Here is a 20,277-nt window from a genome sequence, read left to right on the forward strand (position 1 = left end):
GTAAGTCTTTGGCATTGTTCTGTTATTTGTGTAAATATGTAAAAATTAAATTACATCGCTGCCTAATCCTAGTATTTAATCAACAAATTGAAAGTTTCTTCCCTCTACAATCTTCTTAAAAAATATCTCAACTCGTTTGAAAATACACCTATCCTCTAGCTAGCATAATCTGATCACCAATCACACTGAAAGCAACACCTTCCACTTTGTACCAGCTAAGAGTCGGAAAGAAAGAGCAGCTGAACGTTAAAGCAAAACAGCGGATCCTAGTCCTCGCGGCAGCCTACATTCCCAATTCATAAATCTCCCCTTCCGTCCGCTAATTGATAATAGTAATTACAGCCTCGTGTCACTCAAAACGGCCGTGGAGCAGATTATACGTGCGCGTGTACCCGCCACGTCGTTATTTATCATCGTTGGCTTAAAGCTTCGCTCGCTCGAAGGATTGAGTCCCTGAACAGGGCGCCATTCACCGTGTATCCGAGGCGGGCGGTATCTCCTAGTGCACTAATAACATAGTGGCGACCTGATAATTAATAATAAAACCACACGGGGGCACGAGAAGAAGAAGGGGTGGGGAGAGAGAGAGAGAGAAGAAAAGGTGCAGTCAGTGTTACGCTGCAACGAGCGCGGACCTCGCGGAGTGGGTGGACCGCCTTTCCGCGTAATTGCAAGGTGCAGCTCTACGCGCGATTCGTCGGCGGGATCGAACGGCTAGAATCGGACGAGAGGACTGGTGGATCGAAAGCAACCGCGTGGGGATTGTTTAGGAAAAATAGCCGAGGAACGATGGTCAACGATCGCGAGTCGCGAGCGCTGCCGGTGAATCGGAGGCACAAATCGTAAACGTTCGCTCCGTGTCGCTGGTTTGACGAGAAAATCGAGCCTTCGATGTGATGGAAGGTTAGAGGGATGATTGATGGGTAATTTTGTCAATTGAGAGTGATGAATAAGTAAAGTATAATATTTAGTTTATGGAATAGGAATCTTCGGTACGTTCCTCCTGCTTTGGGAGTTGGAGGAGTAACTGTTTTACTGTGTGTCGTGATTTAATAAAGACATTGAACTTCAAGAGGATAAAAGTGTGTACACGGGGTAATTAATTTGTTAATCGATAAAATAAAAAAAATTGCTACGACTAAATCGAAACGTTTCTGATTCTTTATTTCCACGTCGAATGATTCCCTTTTTCTACCCCGATTTTCCCTCGTTTTCCTCGAGGTTTTTCCAACCGAGAACTCGGACGTCGCTTCACGGACTAAAACGAGTCTCAACGCAAATAAGATAATCTCCATTATAAACCGAGGGGTACGGCGAGTAAACGACGAGGAGTTATTTACTCTGGTCTCGGAAAGAGGGGAGAAAGGAAACAAAGTAATAACAACGGAATGAGAATAAGAAGGTAGGTTTGAATCCTTAGGTTGTGCTGCAAACTTCTTGGTCACGCAGCCGCGTTAAGACGGTTTTCCATCGCGCTTATTATCCGCGGCAAATGGCTTCTGCCAATCTCATTTTCCGTTTCAATTCCATGAATTTCATTTCCACTGACCGCTAAGCACTTGACTTTGTATTCTAGTCGGACACTTGATTACAAAAGTGCTCCGATTCATTTGGATCCACTTTCCAAGCTCTTTTCGTTCATTGTACAACAGATTTCATCTTTAATATCTCAAGTAAAATCATTTTTTACTACACATGTTCAGTGTTTCAATAGAAGACAATGGAATATAGGGTAAACAGGCCAGTAAACTTTTGCAATCTGAATAAAAACTCATCTCCATAATTTAATTCCCCGCACGATCAATTTCGCATTGAAAATTAGATGGCTCGAATAGCAATCTTGTAATGAGAGTTTCGCAAATCAAGGATTCGGTTCTGCATTAAATATTCCTATCAATTGCTGTTATTATTCCGGATTTCTGATCTACTTTCCTTTCTTTCTAATCTCTTAATTCCGCCTTCGTTAAATCAATGAAATTCATGCTAATTTACGGACGATGCGATGCTAAGCGAAATAAACCTAACGTAGCGTGTCGAACGATATACTTGCAAGATAAGTAAACAAATGAGCGAACGTAGTAACCGGGACAATAAATTTTTCACTGATCGCATGCTAGATATCTCGATGGAAATTTAATTTTCTAAACTATTACCTCCGCTGCAAGGAACAAACCGCTTAATTGTTCGAATAAAATACTTATCAGGAATAATCGTGTACAGTATTTATAAACAAAACGAAACTTTGTAGCGAGGAGAAAAGTTCTATTAGAATATAGATTAAAGAATTCGTTGGTGATCAAAATAATTTTGTATCTTGTTATTAAAAGTGAAGTAAGAGTATTCTTTACTACTATTAATTTTTGGCAATTAGGAAACTAGTCAGGGTGAAATTAAGATTTCTGGGACCTCGGAGCTATGAAATCTTGATTGATAAATTTAGTTAAGAAATTGAAATTTATTCTAAACAAAATTAAATAACATTTATTTTTAGAATAAATTTCTTTCTCAAGATTTACACAATTAGAATGTTTCGCAAAGAATCAAGACTCGTGTGCATATTTGTAAAGTCAACGTTCATCGATTACCCGACTCATTGAATGCGGTTTTCTAAGGTAAGAAAGGTCAGAACACGAGGATTCGTGTCACGTATCATTCGCAATGGTTCACGATTGCGGCTTCACCGAGTTACATAAGAGCAATACACTTACCCACGATGAACTGCAGTCACCGCTTCCAAGAGTCTGAAAGGCTGGCATGCATCTGAACGTCATTCTGACCCCTACCGCCGAAATACTATCCGAATGTTCACCGCGGTTCTCCGGTCACAACTTACCTAGAACAAGGCGAAACACTTACTTAGCGATCAAACAAACTCATTTTACAAGGATACGTATACAAATACAGTTGAAATATTCGAACAATCAACAAAAAATTGATTCCCTATAAAGAAATTTGTTCTAAAATTTATTCTCAAATTCATTCTCAAATTTGTTTTAAAATTTAATCTAAAATTTATTTTAAAATGTATATTAATTTTTAAATTTTCCAATGAACCCATTCGTCGATAAAAATGAAAAAAGAAGAATAATTTTGAAAATGATGGAAACATCGGATAGCTGCCTGTTCCACAGAGTAAGTAGATCACTTGCCTCCCCTATTTGATTTTTATTTTCTCGACATTTTCTTTCATTCTGTCGTTACAGGCGCATAATGAATATAATTTCATGTAAAACATATTCAAAACAGCGATCAGCCTTAAGCATGAATATTTGTTCGAGCTTGTAATTGGAAGCAACCGTTTATTTGTTTCATAAATCCATGAATTACAATACAGATAATCAGAAAATAATAATATATTTTGTACCGAGGAATCATGAAGAGTGCACACTTTTTACATTTCACGAGACAAGATACTGACACGAAATTTCGCTTTATTTCGCGCGTTTAGGAATCCGAAAAATTCGAGCACGGGGTTCTCTGTTGCGTAAGCGATCCTCCCTCCGTTCGCCCTTTCGAGCTGATTACTAGGCCGAGCGAAGCGCATTCTTTTCGCTGGCGAATAAAACCACGCGAAACTCTGAACGAAGAACCGAGGGTTGGGAGGAAGAGGATCCCAAAGAAGAACGCGACGACATAAAAGAGGCACACGTAGAACGAAAAGAAGAAGACGAGCAGAAGAAAAAACGGGCGAGTAAAAATATGAAACAAAGAATTTTCTTTTTCTTCTTCTTATCTCCTGTCTACGTCTCTTCTTTCCTTTTCTATCTAACTTATTTCTCTATGTATTTTCTTTGTCGCGTATTTTTCGATTTCGCCACCCCCTTTTTCTTTTCTGTACAATTTATAATTTTCTTTCTTTTGTAGTTTTGTATCTATGCTCATAAGGTATCAAATATATTCTCTTTATCTCGTATCTTGTTGTGTTTTCTAGAAACATTAATCATTTTACAATTTTTGTGGATAAATACTATACAGAGGATAATAATAAGAAAAGCCAATTTTCATTGTGTAGTGTTTCGTTGATATTTGTTAAGAATTTTATATTTCCTTTGTAAAATTAATATAAATTTATGTGTCAATTATTGGTGCATACCGTTTCAATCACAATGTTAAGTGTGTCAATAATTAAACTTTTATACCATTTTCTATTCTTTTGACAATGATTGTTGTATTTTATTTTCTTGTTTCTGAAAATTAATTTTTAAAAGTTTTTTAACACTTTACCTACCGACTGTTGAAGAAAAACCAATTAATAACCTTTTGATTATCACAAATTTACATGTAACTCAGTTGAAATAATGAAAGTTAGATGTACTTCAATTAAGATGAAACTGGAAAGAAAGGTAACACCTTATAATCTTTAGTTATTGTTAATTATAAGGTGGTAATACGCATCTATTTAATTTCTGGTCGGTGGATAATATGTTAACATAAAATAGAAATTTGCTAAGTACATCTAGTCCTCCAAAATGAAATTTCATCTCAGGGTGCCAATTTCTCCTACATCCCTGTTGTTCCATTTTCAATTTCACATTTTTTTTCTTCTTTCACCCATATTTTCCACTTAACCTTCGCCACTGCCAGCCTATATCACTCTCCTATCCTCATCCCTCGTATCATCATCTCTCATCTCTTCCTCTTCGATGCTATCCTCCTTTCCTCTCAACGACGTCACTCTCTGCAAGCAAGCCTGGCGGAAAACGTTCCGCGCACTCCTATGCCGCCGCACCGATGAATAATGGATTCGAACGCAGCCATGCCGGCTACCCGGTTGAATATTCATAATGCGTTCTACGCCATGTGCCGCTGATACAGTCGACGATCGTTCCTCGTGCACGCTTCTGCACGCCGAACAAGCGCGAGCCTCGCCTCGACTAAACGTTCCCCACAACCCGCCAAGACGTGTTCCTGCCCAAAATGAGCAACAACTATTATAATTGGACCAGCAACCGAATGGTTACAACTACAACTCTTGTCTACCTAGCAACGCTGATGAATTAACCCTCGGACTCGTTCGTGACCCAGTATATCAACTAAAGTTAAATCTATCAATTTTCAAACGAAGACATTTTATATATGAATTCTTAAAGGAATATTATAAAATTTATATCTGCTTTCTAACGTTCCTGATTTCTATGATTGAATATTTTTCCAGATCGAATGAAAGAGGGATCAAGAAATTGAATTCAGAGGAGTCAGAGGGAAGGTGATGAATTGCTGGTGTCATTGGTGAGACGAAGTGAAAGCGAAAGAAGAATTTCAGTAATTCTATTTCTTTATTGATTGCAGCTAGAGAATTGCGATAGCGACTGACATCCAAAGAAGTATTTCTTACGTTCAACCCTATGATTACGTGATACAGATCATTACCATGGTATTCGAATGGTATTGGAATTTCTGTAAGAAACCTACCTTGATTGACTTGAAACCTACCTTTGAATGAATTTTTATAAAGTATGAATTTTCTTGGAAGTGGCTAGTTTCACTGATAAAATACAAACACAAGTTTGTTGCAAAAATTTCAATTCTACCTTTAGAAATTCTGCCGATGAACAATAATAGGTTACAAATGTAACTGTTTGTATTTCCAGTGTGGAATTAGTGTTACGCAAAGGATTCTGAAATAACGTGGATGCCTAACGCGCGATATTACATCACGAAATTCGCTTAAATTATCGTTATTCCTGGAACGATCTCAACATCTTTCTTGACGCACGTACAAATCGAACTTTCACTTTTCGGCTACGGGTGTTCTTCTAATTGATGAAAAACTAATGATAGGTACTGTAATTGCGTGCACTCGCAATTGGCAAAATTAGGACAGTGATTTTTTTGTACTTGTAGACGAGAGCGGGAACACAAGTAACAATATGACTTTGAACTAGAATTACGCGAAAACTATTATACTTACAAAAAAAATGTTTATACCAAAACCTTAATAACGAGTAATATTCAAGTTATTAATCAAAAATGGAAACCGAGGAATGTGTTACAACCGTCCCTGACGGCTGGTCGATTGTAACACTGCATGGAATCGGAACTAACAGAATGAAGAAGTTACTTTCGGGTGTGAAATGTCATTTAGTTCACTACTCAATATATTAATTGCATATCGTAATTTCGCATTGCACGTCCAAAATTTGCGATAACAGCTATAATAGATTTGGATTTATCTACAATGTTACTTTTATCCCCGTTCACCCCTATATCAAAACAGCTAACACTGGAAAAAGGAACAGGAAATCGGAAGGCAAGGGTTTCTTCTTGCGATTTCTGTCTACCCTTTCCCGGAGAACCAAGATCGCTAACTGATTATGAGTTATACAATCGTCTGGTGCGGTCAGAATTTTATACTAGCAATCATCACTGTTATCATCTTTTATAGGTATTGCTGGCACGAGAACCGGATACGAGGTGACCGGTAAGGTACAATATCGCTGTCCGTCCCGGTTCTGTCTACCCTGTTTCTCTTCCCTTGCAGAAGTGGCATTTACGACTCCGAGAATCCCGAATTCCGAGTGCACTTCTTTTTTATGGTCACTAGCTGCGTCGCTGGCTACACCGCTGCTAACGACGCGCCATTAAATCGAGTTAACGAGGGGAACCGCGCTATTTACCGAGCTATTTCCTAGCCGACCGATCGTTCCACCTGGACATCGGTAAACCGCAGAATACCGATTCCTGTCCAACGGTGGAGACTTCTTGCGACGGAGGTACCATTTTGGTACTTGTTATCGCTCCGTGACGAGATTATTATTTTCATGATTTTTCTCTGGATTTGTAAGACTGTAACTGCTTTCCCATTCGCTCTATAGAAAAAGATTCTTAATTTTTTGAAGATAGAATAAATTAATTAATCTTTTTCATAGAATCTTATTTTCAATAAAGTATCATCCATCGTGGTTATTTTAATTTTTAAATTTCCACGAAATTATTAAAGTTATATAAATTATTTAAATATTTTTTTTAATTTTGAAATTTTTAAATGCTTTTTATCATTTTAATGTCAAGGGCATCAACAAGTATTCCTCCCATAGCGAGCTAAGAAACAATACATTTCATTTTCCTATTAATAAGCACTTTATTGGAAATTTTGTTAGATTGTCGATCACACAATAAAGCAATGGTGTTCGATTATTAACGTCGATTATCGCGATCTCCGATTCAAGCGTGTAAATTGTTCGATTACTACAGAATCATGATTGTTCGAGTAACATTTGCTCGCGGCGAGTCAGTTTAATTTATTTACGCTTCCGGTACGTGTTATTTCGAACGTGCCCGTTGTTCGACTCTAACACATTTTTCTTGTTTTTCCCTCTGTTTTGTTTTGCATTCAGGTATTTATCGGCCAACCGACGCATCAGACGATTAAATTAGTTCGAAGAACACTGTATACGAAAAAAAAAATTGTCCAAGTTGATCGTGTTCGATCAGTGACGCGGAACTTTGGTTGCCTTATTAAATAAATGACTGTAATAAAATTGACGGTCGTGCATGGTGTTCGATCTGGTATGTTTAAGTTATAATTATATGAAAACAACGATCGTATTTATTCCATGGTTAATGGTAACAGCGAGGCGAAATCATTGTATACCTTCGCTCGACGAACTTACACTCGCGATTTATGTTTCATTATTATTCTGTAATTACGATAAGAGGTGTGATAAGGAAACGAGGAAAACGAAAAATAAAAGTGTGAAGAACAGAAGTTAATTCTGTTGCTCCTCTAGCAGAGATAATTTATGGCGGAGGTTCACTTTTATTTGTGTTAAAACTTTTTTATATTTCAAAATTATAATAATTTGCACTCGTATAATTCATAATTTTGCAAATTCATTTCATATTCATATCAAAGGATAAATTCACACCTTGCTGCATTTTATTTTGAATTATATTTTCTTCACCTTAATTAGTATTAGTTTGAATATTGAAATTTCAGGAAAATGTGATTAAAACGTTAACAATTGATTATTTTTTATAAGTTTATATTAAAGAACATTCGCGTGTGCCATCGATTTATAATATTGAATTTAGTCGTTTTACTTATTGCAATTTTGTAGGATAATAACTGATAATCATTACATGCATGAATGTATGTAAATTACAGTTATTATGAAGAATACGATAAATAATTCACAAAAAAATTCCAAGGACTTTCAAAATAAATTTCTTCTGTCAGCCTAATTAATTTTCAACATAAATTGGAATCATTATCCATAAGAATTTTCTGTCAAACCTTTTTCCTTGATGAAGAAATCTTTTTTAATTGAAATTCAATAAACGTACTTATTATTCCTGAGCATGAGAGAAGCATACTGAACTTCAATGTCTCTCATGAATGAATCAGCTAGCTTAAAGCTATAATCACGATCACGTTCATTCACGTTGAAAACTGTGTTAGAACACTCGGTTTAATTGCAGCTACGCAATGAAATGTCATTACGCAGTGGACGATGGGGTATTAAAAAAAAAATTATTATCCCCTTGCATCCGTTTTTCCTCGAGCGTGTGAACGTTTAAAAGCTGCAAAAATATTATGACTCTTGTACGCTTTCTTGCTTACATGCATTCTTTATGGTTACAATTTAGTGCTATTAACCGTATTAATCTCTCTGTACATGCAACCTTCATGTCGAGCCCGCGTCTACCTCTTTTTTCAGCCTTCTTAATTATAAAAGGGAAAACATAAAAATTACAAGAATATTATTTTTTCATTCCTTTTGCTGGAGTTTGACGCAGAGCACTCAAGTTAATAAACACAGAAATATAAAAATTTGTTGCAATAAGTTAAATCGACGATTATTTTCAATCAGAAAAAGAGCCACAAGAAGACCACTACACATCTGACAATTTTACATATTAAAACCTACAGATGACTAGGCACGTTGAAGAAACGAATAATTTCATCTACAGACGTGAAAAATTGTGCTCGATCAACAAGAAAAATAATTGATCCCTGAGAAATACATGAATCAGCCGTTTCTTCGGAAAATAGCTGCTGTGTCTTTACGTTTTCGCATAACAACTGTGTCGGTTGTTTTTAATCTTAGGTCGTTTCGATCATCTACGTGGCTTTCAATTGCTAACCTTTTATGATTGTAGCCTCGTATTATAGCATTTACGATTTCCCTGATCGCTTATTTCCCTGCAAAACGCGATCTCGAACGGGACAAAACATAGAATGGGAGGCTACTTCGAACGATTTCAAATATTTATAACTTTTATAGATACAAAAAAAGGAAACAAACAAAAATACTACGACCTAAAAATAATAATTTTTGACACTTAGACGAGTCTAGTTTAGAAAAAAAGGAAGTATTATAACCTTCTCTTTTTAGACACTGATCCTCTAAAATAATTCTAATGAAAATCTGTAGATAAATCATTTGAAGATTACAATTAGACAAATTCAAATTCTGATACTAATTCAGTCTTATAGCTGCCAATTTTGCACATTAAAACGTAAACAAAATAATCTTAACACATTGACTGCCATGAGGGTCACTAGTGACCGACGCCTAAAATTTTGTGTAACTAAATAATTAACAAAAGAAGGTAGATAATCTATTAAAACTATTATAATACTAATATTGACTATCAGAATACTAATTCTGATCATATCTTTAATAATTACAGGTTTAATATGTCTGACTACACATGGCTACACAATGTGTTAACATTCATTTCTGATAGAAAATCAGTATAACATAATTTTTCATACCGTCAGTATAATCTGGTATTTTAATACACGCTAGAACGAACAGGTTCCAGAACCAATTATATTCGTTCTAGCACACTGCACTGTAATTTAAAGAAATTCACGGTTGCACCAGTCAAGGAATCATACGAGTTTGGCCGATCGACATTTCTCAGCGGAAGCTCGGTTCATAAAGAATTCCATCCACGATGGGCAACGACTAGCAGCCGAGTAATGGAGCGAGGGCGCGGATCGGTAGTAATCTCGGGACGGGGACCAAGGAATCAAATCCACGTTGGCCCCCTCCCCGATAATGGTCGGCTAAGAAACAACGAGCAAAACAAGTTCGCGCGTAAGATACAAAATTGGTTGGCCTGGTCCGCGCCCCTAAAGAGCGAACGCGCAACATTCCGATCCATTACAATTACCGAATAATTCCAATGTTGGCCCACATTGGGCCAAAGGAACCCGAAATTAGGTTGATTAGAGGCTACCGTTCGTAAGGATCGCCACTACCGGAATTTAACCAGTTATTATATAGATACGAAGCCGAGCGAGATGGAAAGAGTGTTACGAATGGAACACCGAAACTTTGTTAAAACATATGTATAAAATATAATTTTAGTGTTTCAACTAGGGGTTTTAGTAATGCAAGATATTCTTAATAATTACAGTTATAGAATGAATAGACCAGCTTTCCTTAAAATTATGAAACGAGATACAGTCTTTGATCCCAGAAATTTAGGTACAGATAAAAATTCAGCCTGATAACACAAGTAGAAGAAAGAAACAATTAAAAGTAAAGGAAGAAGAGTCGAAATTGAAGAGTACGAGAAGAAGGATAGAGTGAGACCTGTTTCTTTCACCTGTGCCACCGCGAGCAATAAATAACCGTCAGCTTAGCTGATTTTACTGCCGCGTGTTTGGGTGATCCCAATAACGCCGACCGAAGAAGGGACCAATAATGCGAAGAAAACCAATCTTCGCGCTAACTAGCCATTCAAACGGCACAACTGCCAGACAAGTCGTCGAAGGACCCTGGTTAACCTCTGAAACGAAACGGTTTCAAGCCTATTTCGGTATTAAAGAATTTGCGAGGAACGTCATAACCGTGTGGGCGGAAACGCTTGCTGGTATCTACATACCTATGTATCATCTTGCTCCAGCCTTCTCTTATACCTTTGCATACATCCTTTTGCAAACTTTATCTAATTTTTTAATTTAATTTTTATTACTTTTTTATATGTAGTCAGACACTTTGGAGCTCAAGTTATTAATTTTCAAATTTAAGCTCCCAATTTTCTATTTTGTACCTCATAGAGGCTGTTAAATTAAAATTTCTTAAAAGTGTTATTTTGATTGGAAAGGGAAATATGAAATGATAAGTGTCACAGATCCTGCGAAATATACGACCGTTAAATATTTTTCAAATAAACATATCAACATAAACATCAACAGTCTAGTCATTATTCCTACGCTTCTCTCGGACTTTTACAGCATTCGCAGAAATGATAGCTTGTAAACTGTGTGCAAATACGTGGTACGTGCATTATACTTGATCAAGTAGTACAATATATAATGGACAGTATGGATGAAATAACATAAAGCGTTGTTAGGAAAATCGATCGGGGTAACGAAGCTCGTTCGCGATTATTACCACACGGATACTTTTCATACCAATTTAATGACTGCTTATCCCTGCAAACGTGTTTCCGATCAGCCCGTTGTCATCCGCGTGGGCAGACGAGCTACTCGAAGCCACGATTCCTTGCGTACCAATAATTGCTCCTAGATGGTAGCCATTAAAAGGAACGATTTATCACCCGGTGAATCGTAATTCAAATGGACTATATGAAACGTATCGTCTATAATTAAATTATATCGTAGCCTATCAATAATCCGGGAATTTGAAAAGAAACGACAAAATGGCACGAGTGAGGAAAGATATTCGATTGATATTTATCTTGCCTTGTCGTTTTCTACCAATTCCTCTCGAAAGTTAATTCATTTCACAAATTTATTTTGTGGAAGAGGAATCGTCGTACGATGAGATATGTTGCAGTTATATAATTATTTTTTATCAAAGCTCGAGTCTCAAATTAATACCCTATAAGTGCCATTTTATGTCATCAAATCGTACTAGATTATTTACTATAATTAGCAAGTTTTATATTCTGCTGAACGCAAAGGCCACTGCTATCACCAGGTCAATATTATTAAAGCAAACACTCTAGCGCTAAATTACATATTTCAAATGGCTATCGTTCGCATACAGATATCATATCATATCACGGATCAAATTCCAATTGACAGGTTTGCAAACAAGCTGAACCTGTAGTAGTTGTTTACGCGAGTAATCAGCTCCTTAAACGCGGACAAAGTATCGCAGAGAGAAAAAAATTAATTTTACGGTTCACGATTCCTGCGATCAGATAATCCACACGCATGCCGCTTAATTATTAATGCGAATACATCCTGCACTTGTCTGCTAATCGTGCGCTTGATCACGAACGCATCGATGCGTGTCTACTATTTTGACAAAGTTGCACTCTCTGTTTCTTACTCCTACAAACAGGTGATTATTCATTAAAGTGACATTTTACTTTTGCAGGCTGCCTTCACGTGTCATATAAAATTAATTAAAAAATTTATAATTACTCTTAGGAATCATAAGAAAATGAAGAGACAAACTATCTACTATGTAACAGAGAATCGGACTAAATTAAAATAACTTTTATAAAAAATTAAGTCCTTCTCTACAGAAATTAATTCTTCTTCTTCAATCATCGACGTTATTTACCGTTTCCATTAGGAATGTCGAGTTTCGAAAAATTTCATCCCCGTGCGTCGCTAGAAAATTCGTGGCCGTAACAAATGTCGATGAGTAACGAAGGTGAAGAACGGTTGATTGAAACGTCAGTGAATAGGAGTTATGTGGCTGTATATACATTCCACTCTCAAACCTTATGTAGCACATACTGTGTGTCATCTCTACAACAAATTTCTAACGAGATACCATAACAAAGCGAAACCTATACTTCACTCTAAAATTAAACTGTACATAAATAAAAAATTCTGCGTACAATTTGGAGTATCAAGCTTAATGAAATCTGAATTAAATTATAATTGATTTTCAACCCTTTTACTGCTACTGACACACTAAAGAATTATGATCGTCAAAATTAATAAAAATTGACAAATATTTTGTATTATATTTTTAATAAAAATTCACGAATTACCAAAGTCAAGGAGTATACTTTCTTAAATCCTACTTCACTTCTAAACACACGCTTTCAAACCTAACGATCCCAACAAGCTCGTCCAAACGAACCGAAGAACATAATCTCTCCGCGAGGCGAAGTAAAAGAGATTCGCGTGACGGTCGGAAACCCTTGGCGGAGGGTTGGAAACTCGCGTCGGCGATTTACGCTTGTAAAACAGCGGCGAACTCGCGGCTGGCGCGAGCCACTCGCACGCGCGACCATTGACTCGCGCAATAGAGGCGCACCGTCGAGAATGATTCCATTGTGGCAAGATTTTACGAGTCCGCTGTTAAAGCCTGTCATTACAGGCCTGGCTCTGCGGTTACCCGCGCCGGGATCGCGTGAACCCGCGGCCGACGCCGTTACGAAGAAATTCCCCAATGATTTACCGCTCAATTTTATGAACTTATATTCCATAAGACTGACGTATCTATTTCACTTAAACGCGTCCCCGGGGCGCATGACGAATTGCGAGTCGTAACGCCATTGTGCCAGTTTATTACCCGCGGCCAGGTGTACGTTTCAGATACGAGATAGTTGGAAATGAATGGGACGCGTCGTCTATCTACGCCAGACCATGGGATTCTACCTAATTATCGAACAATATGGTACTTTAAACCGTACTTTCGTTTAACCTCTTGAACCCTAGGGGTGCGTATACACCCCCGCTCGTAAATACGTGGACATCGCGTTCTTAGGCGAAAAAATGCGATTTTTGACAATTTTAATTATTTGCAGATGTTTTTGATGAAATATTCAGCATGAATAAAATTTAATCAAATTTAAAACAGGTGCGTTTTAAATTTTCATTATAAGAAAATTCTGAAAAGCGGCCTTTGCTATTTTCTTCAGATTTTCAACCAATTGTCATTTTTAAATTAATTCTTCTAGATTCTCGAAAAAATTCAGGTAGTTTAGAACAATTTTAAAAAAGTTATGTTTTGGGGCAGTCAACGTGTTAATACATTTGTCACATTTTTCGATCCCTCTGTCACAGAATTCGAGGAATTGAAATACACGGAAAATTTAGTTGATAATCTAATAATTAATTGAATGTCTCTTTGAAAGTTATGAAATAGTGTTCTGTGAAGTTCATACGTTCGAGTGCCTGGGGCTATTGCAGGAATACATTTAAAATAGCAGTGTTTTTCTATACGTACGACAACTATTCATAATTTCTGTCAATCATCTATCATTTGATAATTTTATAAGTGCATAAGGGATCCATTTAAAAAAATACACAAAATCGAAAATCAAAGAACACTATTCCTAATTAACTCTCACATCCTAACTTTCTCGTCAAGATAACAGATCCAACGCAAAGGTATATCTTGAAAAGAGTTTACCATTTGATGCATTCTCGCGGTGTTGTAGTAGTCTAAATTCGGCATCCGGCCTCTCGTAGGATAAACTTGAACAGACGAACAGACACAGGACACAGAATCAATGGAACGACTAATGTCTAAATCTCTGAAAGGAGATTCAGAAAGATCTCGATCATCCTATGCTCGCGTACTCCTTCGCACTCGTCGATCACTGTTCGCGCACCACTGAAAACAATCGTACAATCCAAATGGCGATACGTCACTTCGTGACGTGGCACGAGTTCGCGCGAGGACCATCCGGTTCCGGTCCTCGCGACGATCTAATCTAATCAGCGTCTAAACGCGAACCACTGGACGCGACACACGCGTGCACCGGTCGGGTCTACTCGTAAATTTTCGCGCACTCGTAGGAACAAAGGTGCGGGAACTCGTGTTTGTTAACCGGCTACCTGTCTCTGCGGGGCTCGGGCCAGTTTCCAACGAAAGCCGACGATGGTGACGAGGTGGGACCGTTAGGGACAAAGAAACAGCTCGGTGCAGAAAGAGGACAGAGAAAAGGGAGCGAAGAAAGCGAGATATATCGAGTTACCGGCACAGAGGATATTGTTTTCCGATATCGCGACCTTTGTGTATGGGTATTCGCCTTAAACCGTCGTACACGCAGGAAGACTCGAGGGTTACTGCGCCCGCGGGGCCTTAGCTACCAGATAGACGCGTCGGCGAACCGGCTTGGGGTGGGAACTGGGATGGGCCTTAAGGCTTGAATCCTTTACGAACCAACGACCATTGGTCGACCGGTTATGGAACGGGCCCAATCCTGGCTTTCTCCTTCGCGAATGCCACCTGAACATAGGACGCCCAGCTCGTATCCGATTGGTCAGCCTACCGATGCCAGCTTGCATCGCTCGCTAAGCCGCTCTCCTCTGTCGCGGATAAACCCCCGGATAATGTCATGGGCATTTTATTTCTTGAATAAAGGATGAGTCTTTATCTTGTACACTCCTCTGCCTCCCTCTGCCGCGGACCCCTGATCCTATGCCCTGATATCGCTGAATACGGAGAAGGTACCAGCTTTGGACCCGTTCGGGTTCTCGTTTTGTCTCGCGTAATTCGACCGATATGTCTGCCACCTTCGCGGTTTGCTTCGATTCTTTGGATTTTCGTTACGGGAACGAGAGATGTTCTCTTTTTCGTGGAAAGAGAATGTTTTGTGAAGTGAATCTGTGGTGAAGACCCTTTTGGAACGAAAGGTACTTTTGTTTATCAAATCTTTGGAGATGGATGTTTCATGTTGCGAGGGTAATTAAAATGGTACAAACTTTATAGTAATTCGAAATACTTATTGATTTCTGCAGAAATTTTAATGATAAAGGAATCATAGATTCTTTCGGATTTTTTTAAATTTTAGTGCCTAAGTACTTATAGTTATTTATTAATTTCTCTACCTTTAATTATTAATTTTCCTATCAAATTAATATCAAGTTAGCTTAACCTCGGAGTTAGATATTTTTTCACCAGAATTACACCTATCTCCTGACTTTTATTTATTTTTACGGTGTGATCAACAGATCTCTAGAAAGCTGAATACTATCTTTTCTGTCGTTTATCATGAACGTTTCTACCCTTGTTGAGAAGGGTGCGGCAATGATAATCGCGTTATTTTCACGAGGACACGGTCGATTGTACGACTACACGGTTCCGATCTTTGCTGACCACGCGACCACGTTCAATGCGGCCAGTTCCATCGTTCTGGTCGACGACCCTATTTAACCCGAGGCCAGTCCAGAGGGTAGATTTCTGATCGGCTACCTGACCAATGAACGAATGAATGAAATTCCTTCGACCGTTTCGTAGAACATAGCTGTCCTCTTCGACTTTATTACTACTACGAGCCGCAGCTTTTTGTATCTTTGATGGTGGTCATCTTCATTGATGAGGTGTGCTGAATTTTAAGTCGACCATTCGAGTGGCATCGTTGATACCGATTGCGAATGCAAAACATCGTCCGCTTAATCTGAATACTCTGCTCTGTTATTTAGAAAACAGTAATAATAACCTTTTTGCCTTGATTATTAATCGCTTCAGAATATTCGTGAAACATTAAGAGTTGCGAAGGTCTTTGATTTTTATTCTTGAAACTAAACCACCCCAATGGTCCCTTTAGGCACCTTTGACCTTTCGAGTGTTAAATTTACGTCATTTTAATAATTTTCAAGCAATTAGATTATCATTAACTCGAGACCGAATGAGTCCGACGGCTCTAGCAAATCAAAGTTTAATCATTCAAACAAGATAAATGATCTATCTACATAATGTACCGTGTAATTTACTGGAAGTGAAACCACGATTAATGGAGAAGATTTAATTCAATAAACGTTCATGATTCCGACACTGAAAATATCTTATTTGTAATGTGTATATCTGAAGTGGCCGAAAAAATTTGTCCCATTCCAGGCTTACGAGCATCTAATCGAGATCAAGATGTTCTGATGAATGTTCCCTTTGCACGGGATGTATGCGTACGAACGTAGCCGGAATTCCAAAGATGAAATTACCTTACGAGGAATTCCTGAATCGGTTGTACGAACGCGGCAGTTAGGAGCGAATCGTGATAGCCCAGGGCGTGCACGCGAGCTTACAAGAAAATTTCAGATCGAGCTGGCGAAATTGTAAGGGAGGCCTTTTAACGAGATGCGGTCATCACTGTGGCCCAAAACCTACGCTCATCCCTTCAGCGCGACTATATCTCTTCTTTTTTTATTTCACAAATTAACGACGATCGTGTTTTGAATATTTTCCATGCCTATTTTCTTGTCACGTTTATCAATTTTACTATAGTTCAGTAGTTTCTACAGCTTGAAATTGAAATTTCTGCTGTTCACGTTTGCTTTTGTGTCCTTTGTCGTTACAGTTTTATTGAAGGTAGTCTGGTGGTTTGTGTTATAATATTTCAAATTACAATCGAAAGGTAGTAAAAATGTGTAACATGAATAAATACGAATAAATAATTACTTCTATAATAAACAGGTAGAACATAGACATTTCGTTCGACTTGTACCCTTTAACCCTTTAAGGTGGATAACCTCAGATATTCAATGAAGCTCTTGTAACAAAATAAAAACACTTATATTATTTAACTTACCTAAATAAAAATTATTCAAAAACTATACAGGGCTAAGACTACAGAGACTTTATCCTTAAAAAATTAATAGGACAAATTCAAGGTTCTTTTAAAACAAGAATAAAATTCTACCCTCTGAAAAAGTCACAAAGCTATCAATACCGATTTCGTAACAAAATCTACACGTAACACCATAAAATAATCCAATAGGTACACTGAAGTATGTTTTAACCAACGAGGTTCTACAAGCAATTAAATTCCTTCCATCATCCTCCACTATACATTTTTTCCTTTTTAATCCACCACAAGAATCTAAGCTGTCTTACAACATTTTCTAACGCTCCATCATCTGGAGAAGCGTTTGATCAACCAGCCAAAAGCGAGACAGTTTCTAGAAGATGGTTCCCTCTGGAAGGTACAAAAGGATGCAAGCGTTCTATACACCCGGCTGATACGTATTGCAAATTTAAAGCAGCGTATATCTCAGGGCGTAACCAAAGAGGTAGTAGGTAGGTTGGTAGGTAGGAATAAGGGATCTTATTGATCTGGTAGCCCGGGGCGTGTCATCCTGGGCTGTTGGCCGCAGGGAGGACCGCGGCTAACCCTAAAGCAAAGGGGGAATCCCCGTGGCTGGCGCATGCGCCCACGAGACCGTTTTCTCTGCCCAGAGGGCTAACTTACACCAATCACCAGGAGCTAGAAACCCTTTTCGCCGACGGGGCTCGCCAAGAACTTCCCTCACAGAGGGAGAGAACGGCTATATATCGCTGGCTGATCGTCCGTCTGCTCTGCCCTCTGCTCGCTCGAAATCGCCTCTATTCGTCTCGGAATGTTTCCCTCGTGGCGTCGGGCAAAGACACCATTCAACGACCGAAGATTATTATTACTGCCCATTATTACTCTGCTCTTTGTTAACGCCTGCTTCTGCCTGTTTCATCCTTAGGTATTTCAAATTTTTTACATAGTAGCTGCTCGAGCTGATATTTAAATTCTACTTTGGATCTATTAATTATAGATAAGATAATGAAGATAAAGAATGAAATTTTAAGATGAAAAGGTGCGTAGAAATAATTTTCTTGATTTTGTGAAAACTGTCAAAGTAGAAAACTAATCCATTGGGTGCCTGGTTAGGTTTATATATATTCTCTTGAAAGCATTGAATTATTCTCGCAATATAACATAGAATTACCAATTATATCAATGAGGAAGGTACTAGGCTTCCAATCGCGACCGTTCGCGAAATTTGCGAGCAGAGATCGAGGAACCGATAACCGAGCGTTACTCTATCATTGCGTTGGTACAGGGCGATCTGTTATTAGTTTCGTGGCCATAAAGAAACTAAACGCGTTTAACGTATGGCACGACGATCTATGCGCTTCTAAACCAGTTCTCGGAGTTGTATGAGTTATAAAGACATTACACTTGTAACCCTGTAATTACAAGAGTCCAGTGACTGTAATATTTCCGCAGGCATTCTTCTTCGAGAACCTCTATGGCTTTGTTATACTAATTGCGTTTGCAAATAAATAAATTCGTACCTTGAGGTGCGATCAGCCCTCGATTTATGTTCACGATACTGTGATAGTACCGAGAAGAGTTGCATTTTACTTCCGGTTCATCTGTAACCTTTGAATTATTTCTGTACCATAAACTTGAAAATTTTTGTCAAATTTTATTTATAATTAGATTTAAATTTAATTTTAGGCTCTTTTGTATTTTCATTTTATTTCTTTAGATTATACTCGATAAGATTACTCGATTTAGATTATACTTAGATCATTACGATAATGTAAAAACAAACATGAAAATTAATTGATAATTAAGATTCTAATGTGTTTTAATAAACACGATCATTTCTACTGAGGTAACACGTTGCTATGTCAGCGCCACAGTGGAAATAGATGCGTGTGGTCAGACACGATTCAAACTGCAGTTATTTAGAATACTATTATTTCATTTTTCAATTTGAGCTTTCTATTTCCTATCTTTTCTAACCAGTTTCCTTCAATTTTCCTCAATTTCCATCCTTTTTAGTTATTTCATTGACCTTCAGATGGCGGACTATGGAGAAAGCTCCAATTTAAATTTAATTTTGTATTTCACATTATTCTTCTCTTTTTTTCATTTCACACTGTTCTTTCAAAATTACATTTAAAATATATGAATTTCCTTTGTATAAAAATTATAGATTTCGATTAACCCAGGCTCCGCTTTTTAAGGGTTAAATAACTCTGTGTAGTGTCAATCACTGCTGACTCCAATGGCTATCGACCACTTAACGCTTTCTCATTTTCCCTTCACAAGAAATGATTCCTGAATCATTTACCAAGTCATATCTGTCCTTGCTACAAATTTGAAAACTGTCAATATCTCAATAATATTTCCAACTTAATTAGACAATATGTTTCCCTTCCGGAGAACATAATGGACTGTATCGACCTTTGGCTGGTCGTAGCAATCCATTCAGAAGGTAGCTGGTAGTTCTATCACTCGGGGCGTAATCTGTCTGCGTTTGTCTTCGCGTAACAGAACAGGGTCCAAGTTTCAAAGCGATGCGACAGCCAACGTCCGGCCAACGACAATCACGTCCGACGTGGTGGTGACGTGATTCTCGGACCCTTTGAAAGATCTTCAACGAGACTCACTCGTACGTGGGCGTACAAGCGGCGATATTTAACGAGCAGCCTAACTATTGGTACTTATTCGCCGCGGTGTTTACACGCACCGTGTTATGGACTTCTTTCGCAGACTCTTCTTGTCGCTATCCGCCTCGGAGCGAGCTAGCCCCGGCTGGCTCTCGCGGCGCTCGTAAATCACCGTGAAAGTCGGCGTCGCGCTTCTTCGAGGATGGAAGAGTTGTGCCATGCGAAA

General features: G+C 38.1%; 1 protein-coding gene across 2 annotated transcripts in view; it reads right to left on the reverse strand.

The window, feature by feature from the left end:
* The window catches only part of LOC114882887 (transcription factor AP-2-epsilon), a 161,644-nt gene that overhangs the window by 86,420 nt on the left and 54,947 nt on the right, over window positions 1-20,277 (reverse strand). Inside the window, exon 1 of one of the 2 annotated variants that reach the window (XM_029200043.2) lies at window positions 2,709-2,819. The exons of the other annotated variant lie outside the window; for it this stretch is intronic. Coding sequence (XP_029055876.1) covers window positions 2,709-2,771 — 63 coding nt within the window. The 5' untranslated portion in view covers window positions 2,772-2,819. Of the gene's footprint in view, window positions 1-2,708; window positions 2,820-20,277 lie in introns of those variants that run through there. 2 annotated transcript variants of the gene reach the window in all.

The sequence above is a fragment of the Osmia bicornis genome, chromosome 1, assembly GCF_907164935.1.
Source record: "Osmia bicornis bicornis chromosome 1, iOsmBic2.1, whole genome shotgun sequence".
Taxonomy (NCBI): domain Eukaryota; kingdom Metazoa; phylum Arthropoda; class Insecta; order Hymenoptera; family Megachilidae; genus Osmia; species Osmia bicornis.